General features: G+C 45.6%; 1 protein-coding gene across 8 annotated transcripts in view; it reads left to right on the top strand.

The window, feature by feature from the left end:
• Nucleotides 1–20000, top strand: part of LOC141801485 (kinesin-like protein KIF13B) — a 65245-nt gene that overhangs the window by 34949 nt on the left and 10296 nt on the right. For 6 of the 8 annotated variants that reach the window (XM_074684523.1, XM_074684526.1, XM_074684527.1 and 3 more), the window contains 18 exons: nt 919–1065; nt 1244–1393; nt 2852–2980; nt 4459–4632; nt 4763–4920; nt 6359–6491; nt 6659–6805; nt 6902–6931; nt 7065–7164; nt 7421–7547; nt 9517–9572; nt 9668–9786; nt 9879–10055; nt 10139–10231; nt 15692–15844; nt 16071–16148; nt 16450–16506; nt 19810–19903. In XM_074684523.1, coding sequence (XP_074540624.1) covers nt 919–1065; nt 1244–1393; nt 2852–2980; nt 4459–4632; nt 4763–4920; nt 6359–6491; nt 6659–6805; nt 6902–6931; nt 7065–7164; nt 7421–7547; nt 9517–9572; nt 9668–9786; nt 9879–10055; nt 10139–10231; nt 15692–15844; nt 16071–16148; nt 16450–16506; nt 19810–19903 — 2122 coding nt within the window. The remainder of the gene's footprint in view (nt 1–918; nt 1066–1243; nt 1394–2851; nt 2981–4458; nt 4633–4762; nt 4921–6358; nt 6492–6658; nt 6806–6901; nt 6932–7064; nt 7165–7420; nt 7548–9516; nt 9573–9667; nt 9787–9878; nt 10056–10138; nt 10232–15691; nt 15845–16070; nt 16149–16449; nt 16507–19809; nt 19904–20000) is intronic. The other 2 variants (XM_074684530.1, XM_074684528.1) reach the window with 1 other exon arrangement.

The raw sequence follows: 20000 nt of genomic DNA, 5'->3' as shown, positions 1-20000 counted from the left end.
CATCGGCACAGACTGATGACATCACAGCCCACCTGTCCCTCAGGTGTCTCTGATCCAGATGATCAGTGGTCAGTTTTCTGCAGTGGTACCTGCTGCCTAAACATCAGCAAGCTCTGCTTCTGACCAAGGAACATGCTCTCCATTAGGGGGCGCTGTGGACAAAATGTGTCAGGATGGTTTTATGTCAGGATCAAGAATCAGGATCTGGATTTGACCAGGATTGTTTTCAGTATTGAGACTATTTAGACCTCAGACAACATTTTTAGACCCAAATATTTCTGATTCATTCTTAGTTCTGCTTCAGTTTTTGTCTTTTCTGCTCCGTGTCCTCACTTTAATCTGCTCTTGTGTCACTGAGGTGTTTTGAACTCTCACATTTTTACATCCTGATAAATCTGTTCATTTAAAGTGGTCAGCTGAAGAGTTGTTGACTTTCTGAATGTTCAGAGCTTTAGTTTCAGACCAGCAGCCTATAAAGAGTCCAGATGGAGTTTAGAGAGACCTCACAGACAGACTGTGGTTTGGTCTGAGACCCCGACAGAAAATGTGAACGTGCCCATCATTTAGAGCATGATTCATCTCAGCGGCATCATTAATGTTGTTTGCTCCTTGCTGTGGGGCTTCAGTAGACATGAAACCATTGAGCGTGCACCTTTGTTTCTGTCTGACCTCTTCCTCCCTCACCGTGCTGTGTGTAACTGTTTGTGGGTGGAGAACTGATCAAACTGTGGTTACGTTGAAGGAGGGGAAAGCACTTTGAGTTCATTATAAACAGCGTGTATGCTGCTGCTCTTTGTGGTCTTTGAAATTGTTTCCTGAGCCAAAACAGATGTATGTGTTACTCAGAGTGTCATTATTTGTTTGAAGTTTTGAAAAAACACAGGGACTAAAAAACATTTTTCCCGGTCTTCTTCGTAGCGTGATGTCGTCCTGAGTGAGCCAGCGATCCAGGTCCGTCGTAAAGGTAAAGGGAAGCAGATCTGGGCTCTGGAGAAAATGGAGAACAGGCTGGTGGACATGAGGGAGCTCTACCAGGAGTGGAAAGACTTTGATGAAGACAATCCTGTGAGTTCCCTGAGAGAGGACGGTTTGGTTTGTCACAGCCTGTACAGAACCTCAGCACCTGTTTGTTAAGCTAACCAGCAGAAGGCACGCTGAGAGCCAGGACCGTGCCATGTGCTGAGCTGTGCTTGTTTTCAGACACACACTGAGACACATCTCTCTCCTTCCTCCTCCGGCTCAGGTAATGCGCTCCTATTTCAAACGCGCTGACCCCTTCTTTGATGAGCAGGAGAACCACAGTCTGATCGGCGTGGCTAACGTTTTCTTGGCCTGCCTGTTCTACGACGTCAGACTGCAGTACGCCGTCCCCATCATCAACCAGAAAGGAGAGGTAGGAGCCCACTGGGTGCAGCAGATGGTCATTCTGATAAAGCAGTCTTCAGTGCTTCTTTGTCTCTGTCAGTACTTTCTGTTGCTTGGTATCACTGTTTATTTTCTGGAATTCATCAGGGGCCTCATGGACAGAGACTTGCCTGGATTTCCTCCTGAAACTTGGCACACACTCAATCCAACAGGGGCTGGTTAGGAAGGTCTCCAGCTGGAGCGCAGACAGACTAGTGGTCTAGGTTGTGCTCTCTGAGGTTTGTCCTGGAGTTCAAGTCCAGCCTGTGGCCTCGCTCCTTCATGTCACTTCCTGTTCTGCCCTGTTTCCTCCTGTCCTCTTAAAGGCATAAAACACCCAAAATAACTCAAAAAGAAAGATAAAGACCTTAAGCTGTAGTTTAACCAGCAAAGTCACAAACTTTAACCTCTGACTAATGATTCTGTAAAGATGGGATAGACTTTAGGGGGAACATGCTCAATGCGCATCACAGGGATTCATATTAAGACAATTACACCAATAAACTGACTCACCGAGAAACCACTCATGGCTCACAGTCCCAACGTATAGTCTGGATTATCCTCAGGAACCTCAAGTGTCTGATGAGCCAGTTTTATCATGGTCCAGTAAATCCTCTCTGTCTCTGAACGCTCTTTTCTTATTCCTCCATTCACAGCGTCCTCTACGTCTGATAGAGCGGTCGGTGGTTAAACGCTGTTTTTACAACACTGTAAGCAACGTTTCATATTCACTCTTACTGCAGCATCACCTCTAAGCATCGCCAACGGATCAACAGCTGTAGAAACGTGCATATGCCAGCCCTGAAGGTGGTGAGAGGCACCGCACATTTCCATGGTCATTTCACTCTTGATACGTCTGATCTTTGCCGTGGGGGCATGCGCCACGGTTTTGTGCGTGTACTCGAGGCCCCTGGTCTTCAGGATGTTGATCAGGGCTGTGGCTGTGGAGTGTTTTAGTATTGGAGTATCCTACTGAAAATTGCATGAATTTATCAGGAAGTCACATATGTTTTAACTAAACCTGCTAACTAACAGACACCGTTAGAGGCTGCTGCTGATGGAGGAGGAGCACATCGCTGCCCAAGATCAAGGTGTTCCTGTTGGAGATAGATCCCCTCAGGAGTTCCTGAACTGTGTGTGTGTAATGATTGGGATGAGGGTGAAACAAGAGAGATGTCCTCAGGAAGCTTTTATCCTTTTCACAAAGGCTCCATCACCCATCATGTGTATGCTTCAAATTAAAAGTTGTGAGAGTGCAGAGATGGAGCTGAGGTGATTCGTTCAACCTGGTGTGATCGGTGTGGCCTGAAGAAACAGATGTTAGAAAACATTTACACACTGTAGTGCTGTAGCTGAAACACACTCATTAGTTTTTAACCTAAAATATGTGTAATGATCTGTAGTCTATAAATGTGTGTGTGCATGTGTGTGTGTGTGTGTGTGGCAGGTGGCAGGCCGGCTGCACGTGGAGTTGTGGCGGCGAACTCAAAGCTCTGAGGACGAGGCTCCGAGGCAGTCTGACTGTAAGCAGAGCTGCAGTGACGGGGAGCCACAGGAGCGTAGGCTGGAGTGTGTGGTGAGGACGTGCACATGTGGTACACTCAGCGTCCATTAGTTCATCAAATAAATGTGTTGGTGGTGTGACCTGATGGACGGACTCAGGCCTGTCCCTGACTGACAGCAGCTGCTCTGTAGCTCCTCCAGCAGACGAAGCAGAGACACTGAGAGACTTCACAGGCTTTGTTCATGGTTCATGTTGGAGTCTGTTCCCCATATGATGATATAAAATGGTACCAACTCCTTTGAATAAAGAGCAGTTTCTGGGCTGTATTCACAAAGCACCCTGAGGCTCAAAGTAGCTCTTAGTGACGTCATTCTCAGAAAAATCTTTGAATTCCTCAGAGTCTAAGATTTTTCTCAAAGTTTTCCCTGTGATAAAAGTTATTCCCAAAGCGTCTGAGGTCTTCAGAGAGCTCCTCAGGTGAAAATCTGTGAAGAGGAGGGAGGAGGACTTTAAGAAGCTGAACACAGTTTCTGCCACCTGAGACAGCTGTGTGTGACAGCTGATCCACCCCCTAAACAGTCCGCTTAATCAGCAAGTTAAACACTGTAACATTCAGGCAGTTATTAATATCAAACAAACCGGTGTCAGCAGCCATACCCTGAGCGGTAGCCCTCAACACAACTTCCCTTTGTGCTGTAATCTCTGCTCTTGCTTGGGATTACAGCACATATCAGTGCATCTCAGAGCAATGTGAGGAGCGGGAGCAAGGCATTGATGTGTGGGTGATGAGCTTCCCAGTCTGCCTCTTCCCTGGTGCTGGGACCCTGGGACCCAGTTTCCCTCGTATACTGTTTGATTCTCCTCCACAAGCTGAGCCAACAGCAAGCTCCTCTGTCTGGTTCTTTTTTCATCCGCGTTGTTCGTTGTTTTGGTCGTTCTGACAAATCAAACCACTTTTTATAAGGACGCCAGCAATCACAGGAAGTGCTGTCAGCTGAGTCTGCGTCCACCATTAAAACCAAACACAGTGAGTGGTAACATGAGCAGCATGGGCAGTAACCAGAACAATAATCAGTGTAACCAGCGTGTGAATGAGGTACGATCAAACGTTTTGAAGCTGAGTCACTATTCATTTAATTTAGCAGAGTTTCATCATCATGGTATAAAATGTATGTCACCATTACACATTTCTGAATACAGTCTGAGTTATGAGATCTGTTGGTTTTACTGTCCATTCACTCTTTTCCCTCATACCTAAGAGGGGTTAGGGTTAGGGATCAGCCACTCCTCCTCACTGAGATCAAAGTTTCCATCTCCTCTTTGCTCAGAGTTGCTCTCAGAAGCTTCCTGATTCACTCGGAAGCTCAGATTTCTTGTTAGGAGATTTCTGGCTCAGTTAGGAGCTCTTTGAGAGGACACTGAGCAGCTTTGTGAATACGAGCCCTGAGCCCAAGGGGACAGCCCGTAAAATTTAGTTTAAAGGACTGAAACATTTCAAAAGCATCGCCTGGGCATGTGATGAAACCACGTCTTCATTTTCCCCCCTTCAGGTCCAAATCCTGCAGGCCAACGGTCTGCCCCGTCACCTGTCCAACTTTGTGTTCTGTCAGTACCACTTTTGGGGACAAGAGGAGGTGGTTTTCATTGCCCCAGAGGTGGCACCATCCAGCTCCTCCTCCACCTCCAAAGACCCTGAGTGTACTGTGGTCTTTGATAGTGCCAAGGTAACACTTCGCATCCTCTACCTCCTCCATCCATTTGTCCTGAGTTTATCATGTGGCTATGGAAGATTTTGCTCCTTTTTACTCTTCCTCATTGTAAAATGACAATCTTCACTCTTGCTCTTGATTTCAGGAGTTCTCTGTGGCGGTGTCAGAGGACTTTGTTGAATTTCTGACTGACGGGGCTGTGGCCATCGAAGTGTACGGCCACAAACAAGCCAACCATCGCAGAAACCTGGCACTGTGGGACCTCGGAGTGATTCAGGCCAAGACCAGATCACTCAGAGAGAGGTCAGTGACACTGGTATCTGTGTGTGTCTGTGTGTGTGTAAGTGTCTGTGTCTGAGTGTGTCTGTGTGTCTGTGTGTCTGTGTGTGTGTGTGTGTGTGTGTGTGTGTGTGTGTGTGTGTGTCTGTGTGTGTGTGTCTGTGTGTGTGTGTGTGTGTGTGTGTGTGTGTGTGTGTGTGTGTGTCTGTGTGTGTGTGTGTGTGTGTGTGTGTGTGTCTGTGTGTCTGTGTGTGTGTGTGTGTGTGTGTGTGTGTGTGTGTGTGTGTCTGTGTGTGTGTGAGTGTGTGTGTGTGTGTGTGTCTGTGTGTGTGTGTGTGTGTGTGTCTGTGTGTGTGTGTGTGTGTGTGTGTGTGTGTGTGTGTGTGTGTGTGTCTGTGTGTGTGTGTGTGTGTCTGTGTGTGTGTGTGTGTGTGTGTGTGTGTGTGTGTGTGTGTGTGTGTGTGTGTGTGTCTGTGTGTGTGTGTGTGTCTGTGTCTGTGTCTGTGTGTGTGTGTGTGTGTGTGTGTGTGTGTCTGTGTGTGCCTTTTGCTGTGTGCTGCTGTAATGTCTGCATGTTAGTCCGTGCACTTTGTTGCTGTTGAAAAACACAATGTGCTTTAACGCCCATTTTAGCAGCTTTATCAAAGTGACAGTCATGTCAACAAATCTCACACCCAATAACTAAGTAAACAAAACCAGTAAACAACATGTGGTTAAAGAAGCAGTCTCAGGTTTGCATATGTTCCTTGTTTTAGATTGACATGTTTTTTTAAGAAGAACAGCCCTCTGCTGACTAAAAAGGGCATCAGGATTTCTTTTTTTGTCTCAGCCATGCTGAATCGTCAGCCATGCTGAAGCGTCAGCCATGCTGAAGCGTCAGCCATGCTGAAGCGTCAGCCATGCTGAAGCGTCAGCCATGCTGAAGCGTCAGCCATGCTGAAGCGTCAGCCATGCTGAAGCGTCAGCCATGCTGAAGCGTCAGCCATGCTGAAGCGTCAGCCATGCTGAAGCGTCAGCCATGCTGAAGCGTCACACACTTGTGTTGACTTTAACTGTGTGGTGATGAATGGTTACATCCCGCCTCATCAGGTGCCTGTGGTATTGTAGTGTGTTATAAGACTTCCTGCACACTGACCTGTTTCATTTGAACCCATAGTTCAGGACTAGGAGTGATCTGCTTTCAGTTTGCAGTTCATTTCCACTCATCACATTTAGACTCCATCTTTTATCTGTGAGCGCAGCAGAGAGGCATAATGCTTTGGAAGAGGCCCCAGCTTTGCTCTGAGAAAAGTACCTGCAGTAAAAACCAGAAAGAGCCGCCCCACATGGCTCTCAGATCTCGGTGTTTCTGTGGGACTGTGACGATGAACAGAGCACAGAGCAGGCGTCTTTGGATATCAGAAATAAAGGATCAGACACTCTTTTTGAAAACATGGCGTGTGTTACCATGCTGTACCTGCAGGTGGAGTGAGGTGACCCGTCGACTGGAGCTGTGGGTGCAGCTGATGGAGCTGAACGAGGCTGGAGAGTTCACAGGCGTGGAGGTGCTGCCAGCTAAAGACGTACGCTCTGGAGGAATCTTCCAGCTCAGACAGGTATGACTACTCTCAGGAGCTGGATCCATTCTCCATCTTCTTAAAACTTCACATGTTTTTGTCCACGGGTCTCTATTGACTAATTAACTACACCTTTGTGTCTCTCCCCTGAAATATTTGTCTCCTTTTCTCAAACCTCCCTGTGTCCTGTAATCCTGTGCCTTCAGGGCCAGTCTCGTCGGGTTCAGGTAGAGGTGCGTTCAGTACCAGACTCTGGCACCATGCCCCTCATCGCTGCCTCCATCGTATCAGTGTCCATCGGGGATGTTAAGGTCCGACAGACTGGTCCCACCAAAGGCAGCGAGACATCCTGGGTGAGCAGGAACCGTCACCAACTTAGTTTATCACTTTTTGACTTAGACGGCACCGATCCTTGAAATGACAGCTCTCTTTTAACGTTTCTCTTCCAGGGTGGGGGAGAGGAGATGGACAGCTACCAGGTGTGTTGACTTTCAGGAGCAGCTGTGTCTTAAAATGGTTTTGATGAACCCAGAGGCAGGTCCCTCCTCCAGGGTAAAGCTCTGAAAACATTTGGGAACACACGCCTTGATGGTCTGTTGTGTCTGTCTGTAGGAAGTGGATCTGGAGAGGATGAGAGAGCAGTGGCTGGACATCCTGACTCAGAGACAGGAGTATCTGGACCAGCAGCTACAGAAGATCGTTTCCAAACCAGGTAAAGCTGGGAGGCACAAACAGCACAAATAATCAACACAGCAGAGAAAAACAGCTGGAATGATCAGTGTCTGTGACATTTCCAGTCCATTTTAGCCATCTACCAGTCCCTCCACATTTAAAAAGTCAGTCACTGACCATTGTTATCCAGATTAAATAACTAGTTTGATTTTTCCTTTCTGTGTCTTAAAAAAATCGTTCTTAATCAAAAATAAATCTTCGGTTGTCATTGTTTTCACCTGCGTTTGTTTTTGTAGATAAGACCGAGGACGATGTTGAACGGGAGTCCCAGCTGCTGGAGTGTCGCCTCACACTCACTGAAGAGCGAAACGCCGTTCTGGTGCCATCAGCTGGGAGCGGCATCCCTGGAGCTCCTGTGGAGAGGTAAACCAGGGAGAAATGATCTGAAATTTTTAGTCGACCACCTTAAGAATATCATCCCTAGATAAAACAACATCTACGGGCTGTAGATGACATCTTTGGTTTTGAAGATTTTGGATGGATTGCCTTGAAATGGAAAAATTTACAAAAGTAAGAAAATGGCAAGGTCCAAAACTTGAGATGTGAAAGAGAACGAACAGTTAGCATCCAGACACCGATCTGTTGACTGTTTAAAGCTTCAAAAATCATGACCCAGCCCTAGTTCTTGTTTACACTTGACGGTATGTCTAGGTCTCCATGACAACACCACGCTGGCTGATTAAGTTTAGCAGAGAGAAGAGAGATCTGTGTTTTTCTCTGCTGAAAACGATTTCTGTGATTAATTTTGTAGTGATGGTGGACACTGGAGCCTAACTGTCAGACAGAAAAAGGACAGAAGAGCAGAAGAAAGAGAAACAGGAGAGAGATCGAGCACCAGCTAAAGGCTAAAAGAGCTAAACTGTTTGTGCTAATGTTGACTCCAACCCACAGTCAGCAGTTATTCTGCAGTGGTCTGTTCAAACTTGAGAGTCTATCAATAAAATGAAGAGTGAGGTTACGTTAGCTCTGATTGGTAGATGACTAACAGGACATGACCAGGATTCACTAACGTTACACATTACAGACATGTCTCAGAGCACCGGGCTGCCAGCTGAGCTAAATATAGACAGCTACTAAACTACATACAAACTGACAGTTAGCTTGTTGTCACATTAGCCTGCAGATACATCGGAGCACCAGGCTACTGATAGAGCTACATATAGCCGGCTGCTACAATGTCTGTTTGTCACGTTTCAAACTGTGAACCTTGAACAAAGAAAATGTGTTTGGTGCAATCTCCATTTAATTCAAAAACAAACACACACACACCTCGCTAAAAGTCATTTTGACAGTGTGTAGAGACTCTGGTCCAGAAGGTGGCGCTGCAGTCCTTTTAAAACAGATCCTCTTCACAGCATCTTTAAGTCTCTTTAGCGACCTCAGACCTCTCTGTGCCTGACGGCTGAAATACACCAGATGCATCCCTGCTCCTTCACGGCACCAGTTTAAATAAGTTTCCATTCAAGTCAATCAGTCAACTCACACTGGATCGGCTCCTTGCAGTCCAGCTGCTCCGGCTGATAGCAGCTAATACACAGCCATCCTGTTTTTGCTGGACACGGAGCCATGACGCGTCAATCCACTGTAGGGAAGATAGAGCAGGACAGGAAGTAGTGCACAGAGACTACCTAAAAACACAAAGTGACTTTCAAAATAAAACAAACTGTCAAAAGCAGATCGTGGTTATCTTGATTTCAACAACAAATGGAAGAGAAGAATAGAGACCCACCAAAGGAGAGGGAAGCTGTCTGTCTTTCATGAAGCTTGGCAGACTGTATAAACACCCGGTGTGAGTGGCCAAAAACGGTCAGCACACAACGGAACAGAGTCGGATGGAGACGTATCTGGTGTATTTGAGGCGTGATGATAATAAAGCTCAGCCTTAGGGAACCTTGGAGACTGTAGAGGTTATTTTTTGAAGAGAGTTTGGGGGTGAAGTTTGACACTGTTACGTAACTTGCAAAATGCTTTTACTTTTTTTTTTCAGCTAGCTGGTGAACATATTTTTCTATGATACTTTAGATATTCAAGTTATTTCTCATGCTGAAAATTATTTTAACCTTCTTACAAATTAAACCAAACAAAAACAAACAGTGCTTGGTCTGGAATTTCACCAAACAGGGATTAACATCACAGCTGGACACTCAGGACACAGTTACGCCAGAGATACAGACTGAAAGAGGCTGAAACTTTGATCAGCGACGTCTCACTAGAAAATTTCTGATATTTCTCCTCTGTGTTTGGTGTATATGTCTTTAGACAGCTTGAAATTTAATGTCATCTCTGAGTGATGAGTGGAGATGGCTTTGAGCCCTGCTGATGTTTTCCACAGGGTCCCGGTCCCTGGAATGGAGACACACATTCCTGTCCTGTTCTTGGATCTCAGTGGTGGGTCTGGCTTCCTTTGCGGTGTCTATCACAGTCCTCAGCATCCGTTCTGCAGGTGACATGAAGCTTTTTCTCTTCGTCTTTAATCCCTCCAGCTGATGACTTCCAGTCCAACCTTTCAGCCCCCTTATCTGGAGGTTTGGATGCCTTCCTTAGTGGAGAGGAGGAAGACGACTTCTTCGACCTTCACATCGTTAAACGCTGTGAGCCTGAGGTACACGTCCCAAATGTTGAATCCACAAAGCAGATTGAAGCAGACTGAGGGAATCATGAAGCTATTAAATGTTCATGTTCATTGTGGTCCAGGTCAAGGTGGAGGCTTCTTGGGACTCAACAATCCATGATTGCCCTCAGCTAAGTCGAGTCACACCGTCTGACCAGAGAGTCTACCTGACAGTGAGCGCCGTGGTCCAGCTGAGCCACCCGGCCCACATGCAGCTGGTGCTGAGGAAGCGTATCTGTGTGAATGTCACCGGGAGACAAGTGGGTGGGAAACCAGTCAACAAGTTACCTGGAAACAGACAGCAGAGGCTTTGAGATAATGTGTGTCTATGTGTGTTTGACAGGGCTTTGCTCAGAGTCTGCTAAAAAGGATGTCTCAGCGAAGCACCATCCCTGGCTGTGGCGTCACCTTTGAAATTGTTTCTAACATCCCAGGTGTAAGTCTGAAATAACAACTTTGTTTAAAAAGATAAAAACAAAATAGGATCACAACATGGAAGTTTAACTGAACTGGTAACAGAAATAAAAAAAAAGGGAAACTTCAGGGTAACAACACATTAACCACACATTAACCCCAGAAAAACCACAGAGTGACCTCAGGGTAACCACAGAGTAACCTTAGGCTGACCTCAGAGTAACCTCAGAGTGACCACAAGGTGACCAGGGTGTAACTTCTGGGTAACCTCAGGGTAATAACAATGTAACCTAAGAGTGACCTCAGGGTAACCTCAAAAAACCTTCAGGGTAACCACACAGTGACCACACAGTCAACACAGAGTAACTTCAAAGTAACTTTAGAGTAACTTCAGAGTAACTTTAGGTTAACCACAGAGTGATCACAGAGGTACCTCAGACTGACCTCAGAGTGACCTCAGAGTAAGCACAGAGTAACTTTAGAATAATCTCAGAGTAACGACAATGTAACCTAAGAGTGACCTCAGAAAACCTTCAGGGTAACCACACAGTAACCACACAGTCAACAGGAAGTAACTTCAAATTAACTTTAGCGTAACTTCAGAGTTACTTCAGGTTAACCACACAGTGACCACAGAGTAACCAAACAATACCTCAGAGTGACCTCAAGGTAACCACAGAGTAACTTAAGGTTAACCTCATGGTAACCACAGATTTACCTACACTGTAAAAAATTTTACCGTAAAATTACAGTAAGTTACTGGTTAATAATTGCATTACTTTCACAGCAAGTTGCTGCAAATATTTTCACAGCAATTTACCGTAATTAATACACAGTAGTTTACTGTAATTGTTTCACAGTAGTTTACATTAAAACAACAACACTTTACTGTTAATTCACGGTTGCCAGGCCCAAGGAATTACCGTAAAACAGGACAAGCAGCCTATGCTGTGGAGCACAACCAGGCAGCCAGGCAGCCAATGTCACTGGGCACAGCCAGGCAGTCAAGACAAGCAGCCTATGCTGTTGAGCACACACAGCCAGCCAGCGCAGTGGCCCATAGACAGCTAGCTGGTCCATGCCATGGAGCACAGACACACTGGCCCTGTGTGGTACCTTAATGTGCATCAGGGTCTCATATCCACAGTGTTGCCTCCTCACCCATGGTTTTCCTTTTGGGTTTTGCAGATTATTGAGTTGAAACAACTGAAAACTTTAAGTTGGATTGATGCAAAATGTTGATTTGAGAAGAATTAAAATATTTAGTTTATTTGACCTATTAAGTTGTGTTAAATGAACTAGTTTATTGCATTTCAAAGAACTTAATTTATTTAAGTGTGACCAATTGAAGCAATTCATTTAAGTTGGTCCAACTACTTCTTTTTATTAGTTGTACTTACGCAGAATTTCAAGTTGACATGATCCACAAAAATACATTGGAAACCTTAATCTAAAAATTGATTAAAAAATTACATCACCTCAACTGACTAGAGATTCCCTTTTTACAGTGTAAGCTGACATACAGTCTTTGTTTCTAACGTGATCTAAAAAAGATTTTGTACTCCTATTATTGACAAAGGAACAGTTTACATCTGTGCTGGGAGCTGGCCCACACGGTGACGCGCTTCATGGCCTCTGATGCACGCCCCGATGGTCAGTCTGTTCTCCCGGTTGCTGAGGTAACAGAGGCTCTGACCGTCTCCGCTACCGGGTCTTTCCAGCACACTTTTTCCACGCTGGCATGGATCATTCAGACCAAGCAGTTGCTGCGCCTCGGCCGCAATAAAAAAGCGTCAGAAAAGCAAATAAAAAAGCGTCAGAGAAAAGAGGAATTAATATGGTGAACTTCACACTAGTTCAAAATGACAATATGTAGATAAAGTAAAGGTGGAAAACAAGGGTACAATAACTTGACAGAATATGTTTAACTTACTTTGGTGGCATCAACCTTGAAAATGATGAAAATCTGCTGCACGTCCCACAATTCAGTTCATGGAATTTGCTGTGTTTTTGCAGTGGATAGTCTTAATACAGCATTTCATGGTGAAATAATGCAATAAAATGCTGTAAAATCCTGGTAATAATTGAAACAGCAAATATCACAGCAGTTGACTGTAGTAATACTGTTGTTATTGTAAATTTTAAAATTACAGTCTTATATTGTAATTATTACAGTTAAGTCCTGTAAAGTTGTAATACAGCAATTTACTGTGAGAAAATACAGTGAAATATTGTGAAATCCTGGTAATTTTTTACAGTGTACGACTAACCACACAGAAACCTCAGAGTGACCTCAGAGTAACCACAAAGTGGCCACAGCATAACTTAAAGAAAACCTCAGGGTAACCACAAAGTAACCTAAGAGAGACCTCAGAGTAACTTCATGGTAACCACTCAGTAACCACACAGTTAACACAGCGTACCTTTAAAGTAACTTTAGAGTAACTTCAGAGTTACTTCAGGTTAACCACACAATAACCACAGAGTAATGTCAGAGTAACCTTGGGGTAACCTCAGAGTAAGCACAGAGTAACTTTAGGGTAACCTCATGGTAACCACAGAGTAACCTTAGAGTGATCTCGTTGCTAGGCGCTACCCAAGTAGCTGCCTGTTGCAGCAGCTCTCTCGTCTTTGTCCGTTTCTTGTAATTTTTTTCAACTCTTTTTCATAATCTTTGTGAGTGGATCATCACTTTGTATGGTTCATTGTTGGTCACAGACACCAAACTTTTTGTGGCTTCGGCGGTATTTTTTACTACTTTTCTTCAGGGTAACCTCAGGGCAGCCACAGAATCACCTCAGAGTTACCACACAGAAACCTCAGAGTGACCTCAGAGTGACCTCAGGGTAACCATGAATTAACTTCAGGGTAACCTCAGGGTAACCTCAGAATAACTTGAAGGTAACCTCAGAGTAAACACGCAGTAATCTAGGGTATCCTCAGGGTAACCACAGAGTTACCTGGGGGCAGGGTTTGAATTACAAAGTGGCCTTAGCGGGAGCCCTTTTTTTTACCATGTGCACCACAACTTTTTAACTTACATGTACGTGCATATTGTATTACCCCTATGTGGCCAACAACAGATTTACAAATGAAAAAAATTCCACTTTTACTACAGCAATTGCCTAATACTGTATTGAAAATGGTATATAGGCACCATTGCAGCAATCCAAAATGTGTCACAGTAACTATGAATCACAGTGTGATGAATCAAATCCTTGAACAACGCACAGCATGGAGAGCAGATCTCTGCAAAGTGTCCTCTGCAGATAGAAAAAAGTTGTTTTGGCTTAAGTCAGATTTAAAGCAATACATATACCACAGGACATCGCTCTGCAAATTTATTGAACTGTATCAACTACTGTTCAGATCAATGTGGCAGTGGCAGCTTTCCTGGCTCCTTAACCTCTAAATTGCCTCTCACTTAAGTTTTACAGAAATAAAGCAGAAGGCAAGACTCAAACAGTTGGTCAAATCCCCCACAAAGGTATGTAGTGAGTTAATTCATCAGTGCTAACGTAGCCTCTGCTCTGGTGCTGCAGCGTACTGTAACGTCACAGTGCTAACTGTGGTGCTGAAACAAGCTTCTATATCAAGCAAGGCTTAGTAAAAATCAATTCTCTATCAGTTTGAAAACAAGCAAAAATGTGTCAGGTAACGCTTTCAGAGGAGCGCCTGACCCTTTCAGGGGAGCCTAGCTCCCATTAGCTCCCAAAAAACCCTGCATAGGGGTTACCTCAGGGTTACCTTAGGGTAACCACAAAGTAACCTCATGATAACCACAGAGTAACAACAGAGTAACCAGAAAGTAACTGCAGGGTAACAACCAAGTAACTGCGGGGTAACCTCAGGGTTATCTAAGAGTAACAACTGGCGAACCTCGGAGTAACCTATTCTCAGAGTGACGTTAAAGTTACCACTGAGTAACATTAGGGTTATCAAAAAGTAACCTAGGGGTGACCTGGGGGTAACCTCAGGGTTATCTCAGGGCAACCACAAAATAACCACAAAGTATCCTGGAGTCAACCTTAGGGTTATCGCTGGGTAACCACAGAATCACTGCAAAGTAACCCCAGGGCAACCACTGAGTTACCTGGAGGTAACCAGGGGGTAAGCTCAGAGTAACCTTAGAGTAAACACAGAGTAACCTAACCACAGGGTAACCTCTGGGTTACCTTGGGGTTACCACAGCACAACCTCAGAGTAATCATACAGCAATGTTAGAGTAACTTCAGGGTAACTTCAGTGTAACCCCAGAGTAACCTAGGGGTAACCACAGGGTAATCTCAGGGTAACCACATAATTACTGCAGTGTAACCTTAGGGTGATCACAGAGTAACTTTGGGGTAACCTCAGGGTTATCTCTTGGTAACCACACAATGACTGCAGAGTAACCTTGGGTTAACCACAGAGAAACCTGGAGGTTATCTCAGGGTAACCCCAGAGTAACCTTATCTTAGGGTAACCTCAGGGTTATCATAGAACAAAGGCAGAGTAACCCCAGGGTAACCTTAGGGTTACATTGGGGAAACCACAGTGTAACCTCAGAGTAAACAAAGAGTAATGGCAGAGTAACTTCAGGTTAACCTTGGGGTAACCTCAGAGTAACTTTGGGGTAACCTCAGGGTTATCTCAGTGTAACCACATAATCACTGCGGAGTAACCCCAGGGTAACCACAGAGTAACCTTACCCCAGGGTTACCTCAGGGTAACCAGAGTTACTTAATCTCAGGGTTACCTTAGAGTAATTCCAGGGTAACTTCAAGGTAATTTCAGTGTTAACCACAGGGCTATCTCTTGGTAACCACAGAATGACTGCAGAGTAACCTCAGATTAACCACAGAGAAACCTGGTGGTAACCTGGAGGTAACCTGGAGGTAACCTCAGGGTAACCCCAGAGTAACCTTATCTCAGGGTAACCTCAGGGTTATCATGGAACAATTGCAGAGTAACCCCAGGGTAACCTTAGGGTTACATCAGGACAAATTTACTCTGAAAGTTACTCTTAGGTTAACCTTGTGGTAACCTCAAAGTAACTTTGGGGTAACCTCAGGGTTATCTCAGGGTAACCACAGAATCACTGCAGAGAAACCCCAGGTTAACTACAGAGTAACCTGGGGGTAAACTCAGGGTTATCTCTGGGTAACCACAGAATTACTGCAGAGTAACCGTAGGTTAACCACAGAGTAACCTGGAGGTAACCTGGGGTTACCACAGAGTAACTTTAGGGTAACCACAGAGTAACCACTGAGTAACTACAGAGTAAGTGCAGACTAAGTGCAGAGTACCCTCAGTCTGCTTGTGGTTGATTGTTGTGGATCATGATTACTAATATTATATCTGTGTTTTAATCTGAATTACACCAGGTTTTTTACATTAGTACCATAGTGCAGCAAACATGTTGTCCTGTGTAGTTTTTGCACTGACAGGCGAGCAGATAACAGAAAGCTCTGTGCTTTCATCTTCTTCTCTTCTACCACAGGACATCCATGGTCCAGAAGACCGCGAGATGTTGGCCCGGCTCGCTGCCAGCACTGAGGATGACCAGTCAGCTGACAGTGAGGCAGCTATAGAGAAATACCTGCGGAGCGTTCTGGCTGTTGAGAACATCCTCACTCTGGACCGGCTCAGACAGGTCAGGAAACGGGGGTTTGGTTTTAAAAAATGACCCAGCTCTAATTCTGAATGCTTTCCCAACCATACAGCACATGCAGAGACCATGTGGTAGTATTTGCTTACATTGTGTGTGTGTGTGTGTGTGTGTGTGTGTGTGTGTGTGTGTGTGTGTGTGTGTGTGTGTGTGTGTGTGTGTGTGTGTGTGTGTGTGTGTGTGTGTAATGAACTTGAATGTGTGTGTGTAGGAGGTAGCTGTAAGAGAACAGCTGTCAGTCAGAGGGAAATCTCCCAGACCCTCTCTGAGCTCACCTCACATAAACCAGGTAAGAGAAACCAAGTTCACTAATCACTGACTTAATTGGGTAAATACAGACTGAGAAAGGTGGGCAGGTACTCTGGTTTATTTCCAGTGTTTCCCTGTGCATCATGAAACTCTCTGTTTTTATGTATTAATGGATCTAACACATGTAGAAGTAAAACCACCACTGCTGGCCTCCAGCTGTTTTTGGTCTGCTTACAGTCTGTGTCTCAGGGTTTTTTCGGCTATGAGAAGCTCCCTCCTGCCTGCAGCTAACACGTCTTACTGCTCTAATTTACTAACTACCACTCTAACCTTAAAACCAGCTCTCTGCCAGCAGTCTGGATCTCTGCTCCTCCAACCATAAGCTCAATGACTTCAAGGTGAGACACACTCATCCCGTCAGCTGACCTCCTAGTCTATACTCTTTTATTTAAAATGTTAGTTTTTCATCTGGGAAGGAATTTACCATATTGACCCGATTATAAGGCCACCCCCCTCTCCTCAAGAGCAAGCTTCAGAAAAAAAGACTGATAACCAAAATTAACTTGGTAACTGTTTCTTATTGAAACTCTGTGACAGTCATTGAAATGACAGAGACTGCTTTCATGTATGGCTTTGAATCTACTCACTAAGATCTGTGTTTAAATGTAATTCTGATGACAGCTCTGGTAATGGGCAAACCTTCATTACGCTTTTCAGTAACAAACTCACACACCCTCCAGTCAGTCTCTTAGAAAAGGTCTCTTTGAGGACCACGATAAGTTTTTCTTTAACAGTTCACATTTTTAGACGTTCTTTATGGACATGTGATCTTCAGACATTACCTTTGTAACTCCATAGTTTTGTCAGCCTGGCAGTTGTTTAACGGCTCTGCTGCACTGACCATCATCGTCTGAACATCAGCATCATCACTCTGCCTCAGTTATCCTTAACTTGCCCAACGTTTGGTCCACTTTGCTCTGAACAATCTCAGCTCCTCTCCATGTCTCATCTCCTGTCCATAGCTCCTGTCTCTGCGTCTCTGCTGTGATGGACAGATGACCTCAGCCACAGGGAGGTCACTGCTTTACAAAAAGCTGGCACCCTCTGCTGTCGTGTAGTGACCCTAGACAACTATTAGCAGGTGTCAATGGTTAGACCCCGGTTATAAGACAACCTCCTCTTTTCACATTATTTTCACTGGAAAAACCTTGTCTTATATTCAGGTCAGCACGGTTTGTCTCTCCCAGCTCTGTTTCTCATTGGAATCTTTCCTGAATGAAATCTCCCTTTTCTCAGTTAGGGACTATAAATATGTTTTATGATTCATTTATGTTTCAGCCGATTTAGTTCAGAGACAGGAGGAAAAACAAGATGACTGTGTAAAGTTTGAGTCAGGTGTGGAAAAAGCTGTTATGGAAGGAGGATTTCAGAAATATAAATAATGATTGTGTATTCTTATCAATTTACAAAATGAGCACAGAGCATACAAAGAATATCTGAATCAATTCAGTGTTTGCTGTAACCACCCTTTGCTTTCAAACCAGCATTAAGTCTTATGCCGCGGCCACACCAAACGCGAACACACGAATTTACTCGCGCGAATGGCCTGTCACGCGCCACGTGAACGCCCGAGTCTCGCCGCTGGACTTTTTTGACAAGCTGAGGGGCAGTACCGCGTTAGCGCGGTACTGCGCATGCGGAGTAGAGAGCTCGTTCATTTACAGACGGAAAGCTCAAAAGAGCAGCTGAGAAACACTGAGCTGTGGTTTCATCATGACAGGAGAGTGTGTGAAAGCTTTGGAGATCACAATCAATGCCTGCTGCCTCTCCCTGGTAATCCACCAGCCCAGCCTGGCTGTTCCCTGAGACCTCATCCTTGATCCCCCCAACCTCCGAACCCCCGACCACCCGAACCCCTGACCCATGTTCCCGGAGGTCTCCCTGGGGATAATGAAGGGGTGGAGGAAAGAGAGGAGCACAGAGAACTTCCATCTTTTCCCTCGCTCTGCCCCTGCCCCGCTCTTTCCTCCTCTCTATCAGGCTCAAAACTCCGCTGAGGAAAACACAGTCGGACTCAGTGATAGCCCGTGCAGGCAAATCCAGCTGGGAACGAATGTTTTCAGAACTTACATTCAAAACCTGTCTCCTCAGAGACTTTCAACCAAGCCTGCTCCTGTTTTTCCGGTCTCTGTAGAGTACACACGTCGTATCGTATAACTCTGGATGATGACACACCGCACAGATTGTTTTCTCCTCCATCGTCCGGTGGAGTTGGAGCCGGAGCAGGCGGCGGTTGCCCCCCAACGTCGTCAAATCAATTACGTCGTGGGGGAATGTCATCGCTGATTGGCAGCCACAGCAAGCCTTCACGCGAATTTGCGTATTTTTGAACTCGAGCAAATTTGCGTCTACCGCCCAAACGCGTGAACACCCCAAACGCGCTGCCCGAGGCGAATCGGCGGCTAAACACGTCTTTGCATTGACTTTGTATGTAATCGCGCCGCAAATTCGTGTTTGATGTGGCCGCACCATTATGGCTGTACTTGACTAAAGTTTAGGGTAGGGATGTCTCGATACAGAGTCAGACTGTCTGAACTCCACACGGAAACAACGCAGGGCACGACATCACTTTGCTGCAGTGACACCATTGGTTGAATGCCAAAAAGAGGAGCAGAAAATGGCCAGGGCCTAAAGCTGGGAGCGTGATGTATCTGAGTAGGAGTGTCAGATTGTGACTCAGTACAGGTAGATACTCCGAATCAATTGACTCAGACTCGAGGGCAAAAAACCTGATCGGGACATCCCTATTTTGGGATTTAGGAGAATTTTCATCAGCTGTGTGATCCAGTGAGGGACTAATGATCATCAGCTTCACCTGTAGGTAGAAACAGAGTCAGCGAGTGAATCAGAAACAGCTGCAGGAGGCTTCAGACCAGAGGGGAACAAACTGTCAGGGTCAGGCAGAGGTCAGGAAACCACATCAGGCTTATTTCCCTCTGAAGGGGAAGGAGTCCAGCAGAACCCTCAGCTCAGGACCGGCTGAAACCAGTGGGACCAGGTACACCATCAACAGTCCTCCAAAAGTCTGGACTGAAGCAGTCTTCATGGGACAGCCAAACCGCCTGCAGCAGCAGCAGGTGCTCTGGACCGGAGAGTCCGAATGGTTTGTTGACTGAAGGGCTGCAGGGCTGGAGAGTCAGCGGGAAACGGTGCAGCGTGGTGGAGGTTCCTCACGTGGAGATTTGGTGGATTGATGTCCTCTCTGCTGAGAACAGGCAGATACTTCTCCAGCTGGGAGGCTCTACAGCAGGAAAACTGGGTGTGTGTGGGTTAAGAGGCAGAAGGATCTGGAGAAGACTACATCCACAGAAGATCTGCACTTAGTTCTGCAGTTAGAGCAAGCCCACAGAGAAGAACTGGAGCTGGTTTGGGGTCTGGGGCAGAAACACCAAACACTGAGCTGGTTTTGAGTCCTCTCCTGCTCAGTCACTGCATTTTGTACATTGAGGAAAATAAAATATAAACACTTTCATTTTTCTTTTCATTGCACATTTATTGATTGTTTTTGGTATAAAACACTTGAACACAACACAGATCACACCTGCTCCTGGTCTGGACACAAGGATAACCTTACCCTTGATAACCCTCATGTGTGTTATTATCTGGGCCTCATCTGGGCCTCATCTGGTCTTTTGTTCCAGGGCTGGGAGAGCCACCAGGACCTGTCTCTGCTGCCTCCTTTAACGAAAGGCCCACTGCCACTCTCCACGTCCCCGACCCCCATTGCGGAGCCAGGTATGAAAAACCCTGAACAGCTGATGGACACTTCCTCTGATCTCAGCGTATGTTTCCCGGTGTGCTGCCTGTGCTGTCATCAGCTCAGTCTCCACCC

This window comes from Halichoeres trimaculatus, unplaced genomic scaffold (assembly GCF_033239565.1).
Source record: "Halichoeres trimaculatus isolate MK-OKI-2021-1 unplaced genomic scaffold, fHalTri1.1 fHalTri1_scaffold_13, whole genome shotgun sequence".
Classification (NCBI taxonomy): domain Eukaryota; kingdom Metazoa; phylum Chordata; class Actinopteri; order Labriformes; family Labridae; genus Halichoeres; species Halichoeres trimaculatus.
The sequence above is the reverse complement of the archived record's forward strand: the minus strand, read 5'-3'. Positions and strand labels throughout refer to the sequence as shown.